The sequence below is a fragment of the Pipistrellus hanaki genome, assembly GCF_964339955.1.
Source record: "Pipistrellus hanaki genome assembly, chromosome: 9".
Taxonomy (NCBI): Eukaryota; Metazoa; Chordata; class Mammalia; order Chiroptera; family Vespertilionidae; genus Pipistrellus; species Pipistrellus hanaki.
The window spans coordinates 35,435,258-35,454,719 of record NC_140511.1 but is presented as its reverse complement, the minus strand read 5'-3'; the positions used below and the strand labels follow the sequence as shown (position 1 = coordinate 35,454,719).

Below are 19,462 nucleotides of genomic sequence, written 5' to 3'. Positions count from 1 at the left end.
ATGTGTGCCCTAGTACAATGTATGACACTTAATATGAAATCTGTTGAGTTACTAATCTTGAGCCCTAATTATATATATTTTTAAAATTTTTGATTCACAAAAACATGTTTGTCCATGCTTCAAATTTATTGCTTAAAATATTTTTCTTATGACAGTTAAGTTCAATAAATGTCTATTTATATATAATCCCTCTCTCAAGAAACTCATACTGTGGTTTTATTGCTATTGGGTCTACTATATATTTTTCCTTTATAATAGTACCTATTAATATAATACATGTAGTTCTAAGAAAAGTACAAAATATGTTCAACTCAGACCTTTAATTGAAGATATTTCAAAAAGCCAAGGCCAGGAAGTACTAAAAATTTCATAATGCCTTGACAATATCTTTAAAAGTTTGATAATCCATTATTTATTCAATATGTTAAAAAATAACCCCATCATTTGTTTAGTTATAAATAAGGAATGTGCAGACTAGAGAAGTCATTTATACAATGGAATACTGAGCTGTAAAATAGAAGGATCTCTTATCCTTTGCAACAGCATGTATGGACGTGGGGAATACTGTGCTGAGTGATAGCCAGTTAGAGAAAGACAAGTATCACATGATCTCACTTATATGTGGAATCTAATGAACAAAATAGTGATAGACAAAATAAGTCCAGACTTATGGATGCATGGTACAGACTGACAGATCTTAGAAGAGAGAGGGATGAGAGGGACGGGAAGAGATTAACCAAAAAACTTATATGCATAGCCTTTGGACACAGATAATAGTGTGGTAAAGGTCTAGGGTGGAATGGGGACTGAGTGGATGGGGAGAAGTAAGAGGAGAATAGGAAACACTGGTCAACAGAAAACAAATTAAATCATTTTTTAAATTGTTTTTTAATTGTTTATTATAAAAAAATCTCCATTTATATTGTAAGTCACTTTAACAATCCAAACTTTTTAATAAGATTTTATTAAATATGAAACGGTAATTGTGTAATAGTTACCAGGAAAGTTGCATATCAAAGTATGTAGGCAGCAGATACCAAAGAAATCCTATAAGATTTACACAGTTATTCAAGCAAACACAAAACTCCAGTTCAGTTTCTATAAGCTATCAAGAAGATAAAGACAAAAGGCCCTTCTATCTCAAATTAACCAGGTTTTGAATGGCAGCTTTTCAACATAATAAAATAGACATTAAAAAACAAAAACTACATTTCCTTATTCTAAAACATTTTTAGTCCATATGTACTTTGAATAATCTTGTTGTATTAAGTTTTGCTACAACTTTCAATGTTCAAAGTAAATCTATCCTAGTTCAGTGCTTTAAGAAGTCAATGGAAGCAGTAGAAGCATAATACAGTTGTTCCACTGCTATTTCCAGAATCTGTAAAATCCCAATGCTATTGCCAGGCAAGTGAACACTGAGGCTGTGAACAGAAGAAAACATGTTACAGTAGGTCATGCATTTGTGATTATTTTTTTGCAGAGAGAAACAGAATAATGCCATCTTCAACTTAAATGAACAAAAAACAAAGGGCATCCAATCAATTTTGTATCTTAGGTTTTTCATTTCCCAGAAAATGAAGCTAAAAATAAAGGATATCCTTTAGGTCAGGATACCAATTCTTCTTAAAAGCTTTCTGTATTTTAAACCCAATTAAGGATGACAGTAATTTAAAAATGTAGGTCATATGTCAGTTAGAATGTATAAATTGTTTAAATCCTTTATTAATATTAGCATTAACAGTGACAGTTATGAACTTTAATTTCAGATCTTAGAAGTGAAAAAACATTTCACTTATAAAGTTATGTAGTTAAGTTAGTAAAACTGACATCAGATCATCCATGAGAAAATTTGCCTTTTCAATACATTTAAAAATAAATTTTCTCACAAATATTAAAACTCATATTAAAAACAAATAAAAAATTGTAATGAAACCCTTTAAAAAATCTGGGAGGTAGAACAAGCATCAGACTTTAACATTTAATATACCATCTGCTCTTTATTTCATTCTGAACAAAAAAAACCTTCCTGTTCTTAAGCAGCTTAATCTGGGTGAAGCTTTTAGGGACTCCCTAGTTTCTAGTTTGTTTAAACAGCCATGACCTTTTTATATCTATGCACAAAGATATTTATTACTATTTATATAGAAAAAAATTGGAAATCTATAATAGAAGTAATCTATGATGCCATTAAAAATGACATGAATTCATACAGTGAAAGACTAAATAAAATACAATAACATGTCTGTAATGATTGATGGGATTATGGGTGATTTAATTTTCTTCTTTATAATTTTTAAAATAGAGAAACTGAAATGAAGGGCAAACTTTGACTAAAGACAAAAGAAATAGCCTTTCATAGTAAAGCTATTCTAATTTTAATGTATGAGTGTGGTGGCTATGTTCAATATCTCATTTGATCCCACTACTTACTGAAACTTGGCTAATGACAAGATCATTTCCTTAATTTTAAGAAATGGGATTAGGTCTCTTTAAGACACATAGGAAATGAGAACATTTGAGGAGAAAGTTTAATACTGAGTTTCTTGTCTTGATCGACTGATTACATAAATTACCCATTTATCCATAATTAAAATCCTATGAGGTAGGTGATATCATTCCCATTGTACAGATGAGACAAGTCCAAAGCTATATTGCTACCAGTGGTGGAACCAGGACTCAACTAAGTGTTCCTGATTCCAAAGTTGTTTTTAAAGGAAGCCATTATATTATCCTATTTATCCCCTGTCACCTGAAGGACTTAATCTAATTTGTTAATTTGGGGGCTACACAGTGCTATCTGGTATATTCTTGCTAACACAAAGAGCTAAGTTGTCTAAGACTACTAGTGAGTTCTTTATTGTGAGGAAGGAGGTATTTCATTCTTTTATTAGAAAACAACACAATCTGTGGGAACCATGCCAGGGTCTCCAGATAGTTCAGGCCAATGGGAACATAGAGGCCTTGTCGTTAACACATCAGAATGGCCAAGGCCTCTCTAAGCATAAGTAAGCCTAATTGGGGTGCCCAAGGCCAATATACCATGAGTGGGTGCAAGGATTCATGGTACACTGTGTCCTTCTATAGCCAAAGTATGATTAATGAAACTATTGGCACAAAGCCATCTTTGTCTAAGGGATAATATAAAAGGATATCACTAAGGTGAGGGTGCTGGGTAGAGCAGAGGCAAAAGAGCTCTGATTCAGCTACCTCGTTCACCAGCCAGTGTGCTGGGCAGGGGAGACAGGAGAAACTACTAAGCCAGAGAGGTTAGAGAAGCTGCCTAGACAGAGAGCTTAGGCACCACTAAGATGTAAGGTAGTGAGTCTAGGGGGCAGCATGCGGCTGGTCAGATAATAGCTATGGGTACAGAGAATGATGCTGCTTTGTGGGAAAGATGTATCTGTTCACCAGCCGGTGTCCGGCTGCCTGCCTGTGTGGACTTTGCTGTGAAGGACTATTTTGCTTGTATAGGGCTGTTGTGCCACTGATTTCTGCAATAAAGACTCCTTCTTATACATTCACAACTTCTCATGGCTCTCCATCTAAGACCCAGCATCAGAGTTGGTCCAGCCCTAGGCTCGGACCCAACACCTAGTGTACTTGTGAACAGAGGATAAAGGAGGAACTTGAACTAAGTTCCCAATAATTAGTACAGTGGGCAGGGTTTGAAAAGGAGCCACCCTTGGTATAGTCAGGAAGAACTTCGAATATATGGATTCAGGACAACTCAGAGCAGCAGTGCTGAGCAGTGCTCCTGGTATCTGACACAGTGGTTAATGTATTTAAGTTTCTCATTTCTACTGTCAACTGTTACTTCTCATTGCTGTCATTGTGCCAACCCCAAATTGCTTTCAGATTTGTTGTTTATCTTTTAGGGCCTATCTGAGACACTTCTTTGGGTTTATAAAATGCATAGCTGAGCCTGTGCCTGGTACATTTTAAGTACTCTGTGTTAGATTTTACTACTTATCTGTCCAAAACAGAATTTGCCACATTAACTATAGATTACATGGAAACTGCCATTATCTACAGCTCTAGTTTCCTTGACAATATTGATCTGAGTCAAGGAGTTGTATATGACTCAAGATGAGCCATTCAGATCCCTTCCCTGGGATTTTCTGAATTGGAACTAAGGAAAAGGATAATTTTTCATGGTTGGTGAAACTGGAATATGAGTGTGGTGGCTATGTTTATAATCCCATGGAGGAAACTGGTTTAAGAAAATGAGACAGATATTCAGAGACAAGATACAGAGAAAGTTGTGATTCCAATTATCCCTAGGCTGAAGCTATACCTATGCCTTTCTTCCATAATTCAATATGTAAATTCCCCTTTATGCCTAAGCTAGTTCAAGTTCAAAATTATAATACTTGAAATGAACAGCACCTTGGCTGATTGATGCATTCTGGGAAAACAAAATTATTAAGGTTAACATTTTAGAAGGATTTCTTCTCTAAGGGAAACACAAGATCTTTGCTAGAGTTTTATTATTTTTTTTTTTTTCTGGGTTTGTGACTGAATTCAGTATGTGAATCTCAGATATGTGGAGTAATACTGTCTTACTGGCAACATCTCAGGTATTCTAGGGCCCAGTGGATCCACTCTTGGCATTAACTACCCACCTGCTGAGAGTGTGGGATTCAGATTTCCTAAAAAGCTTACCAGTAACATCAGCAATAAACAAATAATTGGATAAGAAAGAGGAAGGAGAAAGACAATGCCTTTAGAATTGTTGGTTGCAAATCCTCACTGAAAAAAGGAAAGGCAGATAACTTAGAAAAGGTACTTTTCCAAACAATGACTTGCTAATTCTTTTGCTTTTGCCAGTAAGTTTCTTAGAATCAGCCTTGTATAAATCCACTACTGAATGAAAGTCTTATGGAGACTATCACCTTCTTCAAACTGAGTACAAAAAGGATTTTATTTTTATCTAAGATATTGATTCTTTTAGTAAATACTAGTGGAATTTGAAGCTCTTCCTAAACTGGGTTGCTTTAAAATCCATTTTGAAAGTGGAAACAAACTGGCTGTTTGGAAATTTTCCCTGAGCATTACCACTGAATTGATCTCTAGTTCCAGAGACTTTGCTAGAAGGGAGGTTTCAAAACTTGTTTTCCCCTTAGAACGCTTTCTTCAAATGAAATTTTGGCAGAAGCCAAGTATTTTAAAAAGACAGAAGCTGAGGCATTCAAGTTGAAGAAATAAAGGGGGTGCATGGGTGAAGGCCGGGGGCTCCATCTTTACTCCTACTGCCACCTCAACATCCTTAGTGGCTGCCCAGAAAACCACTGGTAGTATAAATCAGCAATTTTGTTTTCGACAGCAGTTCATAACATGAAAACGTTTAAATGTGCACATCTTTTAAACAAAAGTATAGATGGTGCAAAGCAATTTATACAGAAATACTAACATGAGGGCACAAAGGGGTGTGTGTGTTTACTCAAACACAAACACATATGTAGCTGTTCAGTGCATAATTTTTAATAAAAAACTGGTAGCAGAAAAGCTGTCTGTACAATATGATCTAGTTATTATTTTTAAAAATTATAATATTTATATAAAGAAGAGAAATTCTGGAAAGATATATACTATTAATAGTAAATACCTACGAGGGCGTAAAAGGCTTTTACTGTTACTATATTGTTTCTGAATTACATGAATCACTTATAAGGAAAATATATTACTTTTTATAAAAAGGAACAAAAAAGTTCTATTAGACTAGGGCATTTTCCCTACCTCCTTGGGGTCCTGTAATTGGTTCAGGCCCCATGGTACTTGAGGAGCCTAGTATGGGACAAATAATCTAATATTGGGGTAGTAACTGTGCTCAGTCAGTTGGGTTCAAGGTAGGAGATATTTCCCCCCTTTGTTTGCTATAATTTTTAATGGCCTACATATATTTTAGCTATAATTTCCTGAAAGTCCACTCAAATACTGAAGAGCACAGCAATAAAAATAACATTTTTTAATTGTAGAATACCTAGTTCATCTTTGCAGTATTCTGTACTTGTGTTTATATATTTCTTCGATAATTTTTTTCCTATTAGTAAGTTGCAAAGTTGCTTGTTAAACTTATATCCTAATCTTACTGCCTTCCAAAAAACTTATATCCTAATCTTACTGCCTTCCAGACTTAGATTCTTCACACACTGCAGGGACCAAGCAATAAAAAAAACCTTCATTTTTTTCTTCTATGCTGGTCTTGGGAGGTAGGAGCTGACAGGTCTGATAATCAAATGACAATAATTCCTTTCTCTGACAAACAGCCTTACCTGCAAGATAACGAATTGTCTCAAGCTTGTTAGATTCCATTAGTGTTTTTAAAGAAGCAATTTCAGTGTCAATTTTATTACTGGTTTCTGAAATAATACTATTGGTTATGGTATCCTGTAATAAATGAGAATAAATACAATTAAGTTTTGTCCTCAATATATTATTGGGAAAAATATTTACATTAAAAATATTATTTATGAATGATTTTGTGTATTACAATAGTCTTTTTTTAATCCTTACCCAAGAATATTTTTTCCATTGACTTTTTTAGAGATAGTACAAGAGAGGGAAGAAGGAGAGAGAGGGAAAGCGAGAGAACGAGAGAGAGATTAACTGCCTCCCACATATACCCCGATTGGGGCTAGGGATCGAACCTGCAACTAAGGTATGTGCTCTTGACTGGGAATTGAACCCAAGACCTTTCTGTCCACAGCCGATGCTCTACCCACTGAGAAAAACTGGCCAGGGCTTTTTAAAAGAAGCTATTTTTATTGATTTCAGTGAGAGGAAGAGAGAGGGAGAGAAGGATAAAAATATCAATGATGAGAGAGAATCATTCATCGGCTGCCTCCTGCATGCCCCTCACTGAGGATTAAGTCCACCATCTGAGCTTGTGCACTGTCTGGAAATCAAACCATGATCTCCTGATTCACAGGCCTCATGTCAGTAAAAATAAGGCTCGTGACTGGAGGAAGCCTGTTTGACAAAGCACTGCGCATAGCTGACTTCTGTGTATAAGATGTCCCTCCATTTTCAGTCTTAATGACTTTAGAAAGAAAAAAAAAAAGCATCTTATACACAGAAAATACTGTAGTCACTTAACTATCACTTTATGTATAGAAAGGCTATGATAGTTAAAAATTTAAATATGTTCTGCAGAAGAAAAAACCTGACCAAGTTTATAATGTGAACTGGCACTAATGTTAAAGGAAATGGCAGAAATGCTTGTTGGGTAACACTGAATGCTGTGTGTATAGGAGCTGAGAGATGGTACTGAGAGCTCAGAAATTAGCTCTGAGAGAATTACTACATTTCCTTATCTCCTTTATCTTGCCAAAAAGAGGACAGAATAGGATGCTAAGAAGGACAAATGGAACCCTTCCCTTCTATTAAATTAGAAGCAAGAAAGTGCCATCTTTTCTGTTAGAATGTAGACCAAATGGCTTTTAACTTTTAAGAAAAGGATGAGGCAAAGCCAGAAAGCTGGGTTTTATTCAAGCCACAGAGATTAATGATTACAATGTAGGATTACTGAGAAGCTAACCATTAACAATAAGTATGGGGTTTAAAATCCAGGTTCATATCCCAGCTCTACCACTTAGTAGCTGTGTGATCTTAATGTCCCTGTGCCTCATTTTTTAAATTGGTAAATACGGAATAAGACTGCCTGCCTCACAGAGGCTGATGTAAGGATTAAATAATAGACAAAAGTAAAGCAAGTAGAACAATATCTAGCATATAATAAACACTTATTAAATGTTTACTATTAAAAAAATTCTAAGATAATTTGACCTAGACACTTAAAATACTAATTATGAATCATTTCTTTTTTATATGAAAATAATTTAGTTTGAAAAAGTATGCTACCAGGAAAGCTTGGTTCTTACTCAGAGGTCACAGCTCTGGTACTATCATGCACCTGGTGGCATTACCCCCAGTGCCAGTTAACCATAAAAGCTATGAGGAAATCATGGATTCTTTAGGTCTAGCTGTTTAAAGTCCAAATTTATAACATGATACACATAAAAGCAGGTACACAAGACCTGAGAGCTGTACAAAAGAGAAATTTTTATACACTAACTTAACTTACCTTTTTGGTAAATTCTGTGGTTGCTTCCATAAGTTTCTTTTCTTGATCTGTAAACTAAAGAATATGATGCATCAGGAGGTTAAGAAAAAAAGACTAAAAGGGGTTAAGAAGCAGTAAGTAAACAAGAAAATACATTTAAAAGCACATTACCATATCTGTTACTCTGCTCCTTTCTAGGTTGATATCCAGTTTATTATCTGCTCTGATTCGACTGGTTTCATTCTTTAAAGAAAGTAAAAATAGTTAAAAAGTTATCTTGTAACGAGTATTTTGAAAATAATACAATGTTTTTAAATGGGAAAAAACATTTCACTTACTATTAATTGTTGCTTAACTTGTTCTAATTCACTCTTCATTTTCTAGATGTAAGAAAGATCACACACAATTGGCTTTAAACTAAAAGCCCATATTATGATATTTTTTCCCATAAAATTTGAAACCCTAGATTAGCAAAAACTGGATGATCTAAGGATTTTTTAAATTAAAAATAAAGATAAAAAAGAGTAATTCATATTTAGAAAATAATTCTCAGGAAAACATTAGAAAATATTTATGTTTTAGTTTTCTATTTCTTAAAACAATTGATAGTCTACATTTAAAAATATTAGTAGTTAATCTACTGGATAAAAAAATTCCCCTGAATTACAAAAACCATATTTCTCTTAAATGACTAATTAGTACAGAATCAAATAAAATGGAAAATGCCACATTACTTTCAGTTCTGAGAATATTATACGATGCGTTATTCTCAAACTGTATATAATATAAAGAGTTCAAATATCTAAGTGACTTTTATACATATAAGATACATCTCTTATTCTTTACTATGCAAGAAACTATGCTTTTACATAAAAAGATTAGGTATGGTTAAACATATAGTTTATTTCTATCTGAAAATTTATAAATAACGATTTAATAACCACATAAAATTATTTGGTCCTATTATTCACCAAGTAGACCACTTGTAAAGTCAGTTACTTTATTAGTAATAAACTGAAACTTGTGTCACCTCGTTGTCTGCTCTCAGATTTGCAAATTCACTTTTCTCTAGGATGACCATGTCTTTCCTGATAGAGTCCAAATGGGCCATTAGCTGTTGTACTGTTATTTCCTAGAAAGTAAAATAAAATAACCTAGTGATCTATGGAAAGCCATCCCCTTACATGGAGTCGTTTTCATAAAACTTCAGGGTTTCAAGTGTTAAAAATACAATGTCGCTTGGTTAAGTAAAAGTAAACAACACATAAAACCTACATATTATCAAAATGAAAAGCAAAAGGAGATTCAAGGAAGAAAAAGTACTTCCCAGTCCTAGCCAGTTTTGCTTAGTGCTTACAATGTCGGCCTGCGGACTGAAGGGTTGAGGGCATGTATCTAAGTTGCAGGCTCAATCCCTATCCTGGGGCATGTGTGGGAGGCAACCAATTGATGAGTCTTTCTCATATTGAAGTTTCTCTCTTTGTCTTTCTCTTACCCTTCCACTTTCTCTAAAAATCAATGGAAAAAATATCATCGGGTGGGAATTAACAAAAACAATAAAAAAAAAAATTTAAAAGCATTTCCTGAAGCAAAATAAATGTCTGGAAACATCTATGAAAGAATCCCAATAAAATATTTATTTAATATCTATGAGTTCCTCAACAAATATTGTTTTTAAAATGGCTACATGGAAAGGGCTTTTTTAATCTTTTTACTGCTTTAATTTTGAGGGATTTTCTACCATCAGAAAATTCCAGGGTACTGGATAAAGACTCAGAAGTTAAGTAGTAAAACAAAATAGGTAGAAGTATGATTTAAATAACTACCCCTTGTTAGCATTACTGATTTTTAAATGTCATTTCAATTCTGTATCTCTCAGCTGAAAACAGATAAAGCAAGAGACACATTGAAACGGGAAAAAAAAATCATTTTTAGCTATTAATTAGTTGATTTTTGTTAAACCTTTAAGCCAATTTGTAATTTGTAGGGGGAAAAAAGTAAGTTTGCCCATTCCTGGTGGCAACATCATGAGTAAATTAATATATACACACACACAAAATAAATAAATTCCTGGGTAACTTTCCTACATTTGGCACTACAAAGAATATGTGAAAGAAAAGGTGATCCCTATCTGATAGATTTATATGCTTTTGCTTTGCTAAGGAGGGACAATTCTGTAGAAATAACTTCAATGCTGAACTTTTTGTTGTTGTTAATCCTTACCTGAGGACAATTTTTTTCCACTGATTTTTAGAGTGAGTGGAAGGAAGGGGGAGAGAGAGAGAGAGACAGAAACATTGATGTTTCTCTCACATCAATTGGTTGCCTCCTACGTGAGCCCCCAACTGGGGCTGGGATGAGCCTGTAGCCCAGGTACGTCCCCTTGACCCTTTAGTCCTTGGCCGACAACACTCTAACCGCTGAGCCAAACTGGCTAGGATTTAACACTAAACTTATTAAATTTGGTAGCTTGTTGACTCATTTCTCCTGCTTTACCAAAAGAAAAAGAAGATAAGGATGTAGCCAGGAAAAGGACCCTCTATACCAGGGTATATAAACAAAACCAAAAAAGCCTAAGACAGACCAGGATTACTAGTGGAACTCCCATTTTTCTGGTCAGTTTGTGACCAGTTCATTGTTGAGTTTACAGTCCTCCACTGACCAATATGTGCAAGAAAGTCTATTTTAAAACGGACTGGACTTTCAGAAAACAGGCTATCACCGTTCCAGATGCGTGCCAAGAAATGGCTCAGTTTTCAGAAGATCTGGAATACACAACGCTCTCCAATAACAACTCCCAGATGGCAGTCATGTGGAGTCGATGTTAAAAATGTGAGTTCTGGATTTAAGCTGCCTGGCTTTGAATCCAAATGCTGCCATTTACTGTGAGACTTTGGCAAAGATATTTAATTTCTTTGACCTCATTAGTAAAATGTAAATAATAACAGTACTTACACCTTACTGAGTTATTTGGAGAATTAAATGATAGTCACATCAAATGCTTAATGTAATACTTGGCACACAGTTAGCACTCAATGAATGTTTCTATTATTAATATTACCAGAGACAGGGATGTAATGGCTGAAGCAGGCCAGTGTAACACCAATGTTTTGATGTGGAGATGTTTTGCCTTCATTATTAATCCTATCATAAAATTATTATTATTATTTTTTGCTGTGCACAATAAACATCCCTGAGTCTTATGCCTTCCCTAACCTTCATCCTTATTATTGGGATAGGGGGTTCATTCCCTTTTTTGCAGTTCTACTTGATATAATCATGAGAATTAGTTCAGAAGTTATATAGAAGTGGCTCTATGAGCTGTGTTAGTCCTACTCAAAAAGCATTAAACATAGTTATCTTTATTTGAATCATTAATAAAATGTTATTACTGAGACTATGTAGAGAATAGCTGAAAATGCAATCATAGGTTTTTTGTGGAGTCTGAACCTGAGATAAGAAATTGTACTATGACCCTAATAGCCTCTATTTATCTCCATTTCCTCCTTTAAATACAGTTTGTGACTCAACAGGCCTATAAAACAGCACAGGTGTCCATCTTCAAAAACTTGAAATGGAAAAAGCATAATCCAGTATCAAGTAGTCGAATCTATTAAGTGTAATCATTGTAATTATTAAGGAGCCACTAGAGAATATGAATATAATTCAGGTTATAAATAAATTCAGCATATAACTGTATTCCCAGATTGAGCAGAGTCGACTTAGTATGGCCCTTTCTGAAGTGATCAAGTATGAAGCTTGTTTGTCTCATGGCCCTGAGCCTCACCCCATCTTTCATAACATCTTTGTGCGTTATTCTATCCTAGAGGTGAGGTCAGCAAGGGGATTAGCTCAAGGATGGAATGGGATTTCAATGTCACACACCAGTAATAAAAAAAAAATCAAAAGTGTAGCAGTAATATTCCCATATGTGATCCTACATTTTGAATATATGATTAAATGGTCCTAGCAAAAAATAAAAACAAAATAAAATAAAAAATAAATGGTCCTAGCAGAGTCTCCCCTGCCTGGGCAGACCCTGCCCTCACCAGCTTTCCCTCCACTTCACTTTCCTCTTCCTCCTCCCCAGGTTTTCTTTTTCTTTTTTTCTGGGCTGATGCCCTAAGGAGCCTGAAAAAAAAGTCCTGGCAACATAAACATTTCTCAAGCTAGTTTTAACTCACTAATTACATATCAGGTAAACTTAAAAATCTGATGTAAGAGTATATTACTTAGGTCTGGTGCATGAAATTTGTGCATGGGTGTATGTGTTTGTGTGCCCCTCAGTCCAGCCTGTACCCTCTGGCAAACTGGCTTGCAATCCAGGACCCCTCAGGTAGGGTCCCTGGGCCTGGCCAATGATTAGGGCTTTCCTTCCCCTGACTTTGGGTAGCGGACCCTACCCCTGCCACTACCACTGCTTGCCATCTGTGTGGAGGTGCTTCCTCTTCCCCTGCCACCGGTCGCCTCCCTCTGCAGGCAACAAGCGCAGGGTGCAATTGCTTGGCTGGTCTGGGCCTCCCTCATGGGGTGATGGCAGGACCCCAACCAATCACATCGCACCTGGGTGCCAGTGTGTGTCACAGTGTGGTCATCCAGACCATCATTCTGCTATTTGGCCGTCCCTTCAATTTGCATATTACACTTTTATTATTATAGACTAGAGGTCTGGTGCACGAGGTGGGGGGCAGTCCCCTCAGCCCAGCCTGCACCCTCTCCAATCCAGGACCCCTTGAGGGATGTCCAACTGTGGGTTTATGCCCTAAACTAGGCCTAAATTGGCAGTTGGACATCCTTCTCACAATCTGGGACCACTGGCTCCTAACTGCTTACCTGCCTGCCTGCCTGATTGCCCCTGCCCCTCTCTGCCAGCCTGATCACCCCTAACCACCCCTGCCTGCCTGCCTGATTGCCCTTAACTGCCCCCAAGCTGGCCTGGTTGCTCCCAACTGCCCTCCCCTGCCATTTTGGTCGCCCCACTCAGCCTGTTGTTCAGTCATCTCTCTGGTTGATTCGGTCTGATGGCCCCTGGCTTTTTATATATTAGGATGTCAGTAGCTCCATTAGTTCTTTCAGGACAGCTCGGAGAGTTGGGAGAATGAAATGATTGGCTTTTTCTCAGTAGATTTAGTAGTCTATTATGATTCTGAATAAATTAAGCTAAAATAATGCACATACAAATTTTTAGGTAAGTTAAATTCAGGAGTTGAATACTCTTAATTCTAAAAGTCTAATTGGAAATTATTGTATCTTTAAAAAGATTTTGTCCTTCATGACCTTTAATGTAATGAAATTTTATGTGAGAGCTGCTAATTTTACATAAGAAAGAAACCCGCTGCTGTGAAAAATTTAAGGAAGTTCAAATTTGAAAAATTAAAATTTTAAAAATATAAACATAAGAAGATTCTTAAACATAATGAATTAATGCATGATGACAAACTATGAATTATTTGTTAGGTTCACTGAGCTTTTTCTATTCTTTATATAAACTTGTAGCTTTTGTCCATAACACCATAATGACAACTCTTGCAAATTACTCAACCTCTCTGATCATCTCTTCAGTGGCAAAAAGAGAAAAATTCTACCTCCATTTCAAGGCTGTTAGAGTGGTTAAATACTAGTAATACATGAGAAGTCCTCAGCATTGTGCTTCCAACATCTTAAGTTCTTAGTAAATGACATTATTTTGACTTAAAGGATTTGTGTATCCAGTCAAATTAAAGCATCTTAGCCAGGTGATTGATGAAGTCCTTACAGCCATATAAGTACCTTTAGCCTTCTAAGTTTGTAAAGATTAAGCAGAATTTACATGTGACTGCAGTGAAATATTTTTATTATATAGATTCTATATATTATAGAAGGATTAGCTTTTCTACTGTGGAGGGCTTTCAAAAGGGAAAAGTTGTTTCACTAATGATCTACCACCATCTCATGATTCTAATAATATAATTATCTCATAATGTAAGATTTGACAAAATTTCATTCTCTGTGTTACCGAAATGGTTATGACTATTCTCACTCCTTAATCTCTCTAGGTACTGACTTTACTAAAGGTTTTTTTTTTTTTTTTTTAATCCCTTTAGAGAGAACAAAGAAGATGCAGGTATGTGTGGGAGGTCACGGGGCAAACAGAGATGCAGTTATAAAACAGATGGTCTAATAAACTTAGAAGTGATAAAAAAGAAAATGTTACCTGTTGAGCTTGCGTGACCATCTCCTTATAGATAGTGTCCAAGCTGACATTTGATAAAGTGGTTAATGCTGATACAATTGTTTCTGCTTGTGTTTTGTCAAATCCTGTAGGCAGCAAATAGGTATTTATATATTTTTTAAAGTGCACATTCTTATCAGGATAGCTGAAATAACTTTCCCTATAAATTGTTATCTGTTTTTATAAAATGGTTACAATAAAAATTTGGCAGATTTTGCTAAATTACTCTCTAAAAACCATCTACAAGTTTAATGCCCACTGTCCATTTTCCCAATTTATATCAATAATGATATTACTAGTCTTATTTATTTTTAATTGTACATTTTATTTTGAGATTTTAATTTTATTTACTTTCAAATAAGAAATACATTTACATAATGGAAAGTTGAAAATGTATAAAGGGTGAGAGGTCTCTGTTCCAGTTATATTTTTACTGCACAGCAAACCACCCCAAAACCGTGGCAAACAACAGCAATAAGCAGGTCAGTTCTCCTTCTGGGGTCACTTTAGTCTTTTTTATTTTTAAGGGTACAATTGCTATAAAAAATGGTATTGCATTGTTATTTTAATATGTACTTAAAGTTTGTATTTCCTTGGTCAAACATCTTTAAAAATATATATATATTTTATTTTTTACAGAGAGGAAGAGAGAGGGATAGAGTTAGAAACATCGATGAGAGATGAGAATCATCGATTAGCTGCCTCTTGCACACCCTCTAGTGGGGATGTGCCCGCAACCAAGGTACATGCCCTTGACCTGAATCGAACCCGGGGCCTCTCAGTCTTCAGGCAGACGCTCTATCCACTGAGCCAAATCGGTTTCGGCTGGTCAAACATCTTTACATATACTTATTGACTACTGATATTTATTTTTCTGTGAGCTGTTTAGAGTGTTTGCCCATTTTTCTGTAAAGTTGCTGAGCTTTTTCTCATTGATTCATATGGACTCTTTATTAAAACATAGGCTCATTGTCATGTTTCTGTAAAAAAATATTTCTGTAGCCGAAACCAGTTTGGCTCAGTGGTAGAGCATCGGTCTGCGGACTGAAAGGTCCCAGGTTCGATTCCGGTCAGGGGCATGTATGTTGGTTGCGGGCACATCCCCAGTAGGGGGTTTGCAAGAGGCAGCTCGTTGATGTTTCTCTCTCATCAACGTTTCTAGCTCTCTATCTCTCTCCCTTCCTCTCTGTAAAGAAATCAATAAAATATATTTTTAAAAATATATATTTCTGTAGTCACATCTGTATTTACTTTCATTGCTTTAGAGTTTGTTTTGCTCCCTCTAAAAATCTAAACATATTCTATATTCTAGTACTCTATTACAGCTTTTCTTTCATTTTTTATATTTAGCTTTTAGTCAATCTAAAATTTATTTTTCAGTAAGGAGATCATATATATTTTTCCTAATGGCTAGTCAGTTACTCATTAAATAAATAGTCCTTCCTTTCCCTATTTGTGATACTTTCTTTTTTGTTTGCTAAGCTCATTTGTGTGTGTGTGTGTGTGTGTCTGATTCCCATTCTATAATCTATTTTTCTATGTGATATTACAGTTTAAATAACTGTTTTGATATCTGGTCAGTTTTTGTGCTTGTTATTTTCTTTTTTGCTGTTCTTAAACATTGTCCTTGTACTTCCACTTGGACTTCAGTATCAGCCTAGAAACTCTTTTTTTTTTTCTTTTTTACATAATTGGAACCACCCTATACATGTAATTTTACGTAATGCTTTTTTTCACTTAAATACTTGAACATAATCAAGCAATACCATTTTTTATGACTATAAAATTATCTGGATGGCACTTATATTTAAATAGTGATTCTTAATTGTTCCTAATAGTGATATTGTCTTGACTAGGTAATATATCATGAGTGGTATTAATATACTCTGTCAAGAGATACCCCTGTTTCTCACCATGAGTTTCCAAGTCCTGAACCAATGCATGGGTATCAAAAGTTAATTTCCTTTGTTCTAAAGGAGTTATGTCCACACGCCTTATATCATGTGATTCTTTGGTTGTGGTGGTGAAGAAGTCTGAGAAGAGAAGACAATATTTTTATTTCTTGTTATAACTAATAGAAGCAGCATACTTTAGCTTCTAAAGCATTTTCCCCATTTATTATAATACAATTCCAGCTCTTCTACTTAGGAATTCTGTAATTTCAGGCAAGATAACTGACTCCTCTGAGCCCCTGACTCTTTTATCCAAAAGTGTCTATCATTATTTGGCATAACTAACATTCAATAAATATTTCCTTCTTTTAGTATTTAGAAATGTTTGTTAAGAGTTATTCTAAAATAATATACGTCAAAAGCTTTGATTATCACTGCCACATCTCTACTGGAGAACATAAATTGCCCAACTTGCCTCAGTGCTCAAAAGTTTTTTTATAGAGCTATGAGAATTTTTAATACTTATATCCCCTCCAAAGTAGCTTTCTATACTCCCACACTCTTCCATATTCAGTTTATTTCTCACATAGTTCTCAGTTCTAATCTGAAATTATGCATTATGCATGTTTTGTTTCTCTGAGTCACAATATAAGCTTCATGAGGCCCTCTGTTTTTCATTACTGTTTTTTTTTTTTTTTTTTTTTTTTTAAATACCTAGAACAGTGGTTGGAAAGCTGGAGTATTTGCTGTTAACACCAAAGCTCTTGGAAGTGTCACATTTTAAAAATATATGTCCTGTTTCAATAAAGTCCCAATTTTTAAGGCATGGGGGTAATGAGCAAAATCAAATATAACATGTTTTCATTGACTTTATATGTTAGTAGAGAGGAAACAGATTTTAAAAAAACTAAATATAAACTCAATTCATGGAAATGATGGAAAGACTAAGGGGCCACTTAAGGTTTCTCCAACAGATTTAAGAGCCATAACTCAACAAATGTGTTGAAGCATTATCCTTTACTCATGGTGATGTATTACCAGTGTTATATGCACTTTAAAGTTCTTTAAAACTGTTTAATATTGTTTTCATTTGAATATGTATTAAACAAAGTTCACCTCTAAAAGTTTACACACATAGAACTGAGATTGGGGTGATTTCCCAGGGTTCAAAAAAATGTTACTTTCTTTTTGTAAAGGACATTTAATGTGCACACAAGTTAAACACCTAAATAGAGAACCAAAGAGGTTGTGAAGGACCCTGGCAGCTGAATCAACAACTGCGGTCTTACTGTGAGTAAAATGGAGCAATGCGCAAAACAGCACAAAATATAGTGGGTACTGGCTGGCTCATTTCACCCTAACGGGTTTAAAAATTGGTGGTGGTGGTGGGATGATGGCTCTGAAAACCTCTCTCAGAATAGAGTCAGATGTCCTTCAGGGCACACTGCTAACAGGGGCGCCAACAGTTCAACCTGTAAGTTCCAGGATCCGCACTGATGATCGCGGAGAACTGAAAATCACGGCGAGAATGAAGCAGGCCTGACACAGGCTGGCCTCCCCATAACCTGGGCTCGAGGCCAGCACCCACATAACAGTCTAAATGGGAACAGGCTACGAGAGAAATCAGGTCTCCCGACACCGATGACCTTACGCTGGCCCCAGACAGACCTACGAGAGGGCGGGGACCACCGGCTCATCTGACGGTAAAAAGGAAACAAGCTCGGAAAGAAGCCCGGCGGGGCTCTCGTGGTGCCGCCGGGCGGGAACCCCAGGCCTTCAGAGTCCTCCCCAGTCCTTGCCCACCCGGGGCGAGGCCGGACAGCGGCGTCTCCGGCACCCGGAGAGCGCCGGGCAGGGGGGCGTGGCACCCGCACCCTGGTCTCGGGCTGGCAGGAGCATCCTTTCTCTGGGACGCACCCCGACCTCAGGACACGGGGCCTTCCTCACCTCTCCGCAGGGTCGGCGAGAAACGGCCGCGGGGGCCTGAAACCCGGCGGCCCCCGAGGCTTTCGGAGCGCAGGAGCCGCCAGGCACTGCGACCCCACATATCCCGAGATTCCCGGTCAGCGGTCAGCGGGAGGAAGCGGAAGGCTGGGTGGTTCACGCTCAGACTTTCGGGCACGGTAGTTCTGGCGCCGCGAGGATGCTGGGAAATGTAGTTTTCGACCCGTCGCAAGAGCCCCGCCCAGCGCCGGCTCGCACAGCGACTCCGCCAAGCGGGGCCTCCTCACAGGCGGACCCACAATTCACTGGCATAGGTCAGAGCGGCTCCGCCTCGCCCGCCACCCCCTCCCAGCCCCTACGCGCCGTTACCGCCCTAAGGAAGCGGGATCTTGTCTTTGAACCTTCTGGCGCCCGCTTCCTGGCAATGAGGTACAGTTCAACAGCAGAATAACCCCGGAGAACTAGCAGCCATTGCGCCCGTATCTCTCTGGGAGATGGAGGCACATTTAGCCGCACAGCAACCTGGGACCTGAAGTCCTTAGCCGCTAAGCCTTCTGGGTGGGGGTGAGGTGGGAGTGGGGTCACGTAGAACCCTTCTGGGAAATGTAGTCCAGAGAATTCCTCATTCTTGCTGCCTTACATCCTGCAGCTTCGCCCTCTGGTGCACAGGAGGAGGAACTTGAGCTGGTTGAGTCCCTCTTCAGGGAAACTGAATTCCTCTGCTTCTAGGGTAGATCTGATGATATTCACCTCCTATTTCTCTCAGACCTCAGCTACTTCAGACTTTGCTCCACTGGGTAAAATGCTGAGAATAACAACACACAGGAGTTGCGTGGCTAATGCACTTTTTTTTTTTTTTGTAGATCTAAGATGGCAGCAATCATTAGTTTTTAATAGTTTAATTATTCTCGTAATTATCCAAGCAGTAAGTTCCTTGCTGTTTTGGGAACGTCAGCTACGTAAAAAACACCATTCTACCCACTCAGGCACGTTAAAAAAACAACTCTTGATTCCTGCCAGCAAGGGCTTTAACAGGTAATACATGGAGAGGAAATACAAATGGGTACTAACAACTGAAAATAAATAAGAAAGAACAGTTTAATTTCACCAGCTAAGGAAAACCTTTAAAGATTTTAAAAAGTGATAATATTAATGCTATCAAGTATGCAATTAGGGCTACTCATGCTCCTGGCAGGAATGTAAATTAGTACAACATACTTGGAAAGCAATTTAATAACATATATGAAAACTCTAAAAAGTGAATAGACAAAGTTTCACTTTTAAGAATCTATCCTAAGAAAAAATAATTACACTTGTAGCTAAGACTTAAAATTTATAGTTCTTGCAGTG

At 36.9% G+C, this 19,462-nt stretch overlaps 1 protein-coding gene across 2 annotated transcripts; it reads right to left on the bottom strand.

The window, feature by feature from the left end:
• Nucleotides 1-869: 869 nt before the first annotated feature.
• Nucleotides 870-18,636, bottom strand: CCDC90B (coiled-coil domain containing 90B). Of its 2 annotated transcripts, none has more exons than XM_084895289.1 (9): nucleotides 18,116-18,636; nucleotides 16,190-16,309; nucleotides 14,259-14,362; nucleotides 9,096-9,197; nucleotides 8,404-8,445; nucleotides 8,237-8,308; nucleotides 8,087-8,140; nucleotides 6,276-6,390; nucleotides 870-1,424 (listed from the first exon to the last, which is right to left on the bottom strand). In XM_084895289.1, the coding sequence occupies exons 1-9, from the start codon at nucleotides 18,213-18,215 to the stop codon at nucleotides 1,369-1,371; spliced, it is 765 nt and encodes a 254-aa protein (XP_084751415.1). In that variant the 5' UTR covers nucleotides 18,216-18,636; the 3' UTR covers nucleotides 870-1,368. The 2 variants fall into 2 exon arrangements, with proteins under 2 accessions (XP_084751415.1, XP_084751416.1); XM_084895290.1 differs by lacking the exon at nucleotides 18,116-18,636 and adding an exon at nucleotides 17,815-18,071.
• Nucleotides 18,637-19,462: the final 826 nt, after the last annotated feature.

Bases quoted from the DNA above. Each gene is read 5' to 3' on its own strand.
- CCDC90B (XM_084895289.1), bottom strand. From the start codon at position 18,215: ATGTGGGGTCGCAGTGCCTGGCGGCTCCTGCGCTCCGAAAGCCTCGGG. The intron at 14,363-16,189 runs GTGAGAAACAGG...TGCTGCCTACAG, and splicing joins TCAGGACTTGGAAACTCATG to GATTTGACAAAACACAAGCA. The intron at 8,141-8,236 runs GTAATGTGCTTT...CATATTCTTTAG, and splicing joins GGAGCAGAGTAACAGATATG to TTTACAGATCAAGAAAAGAA.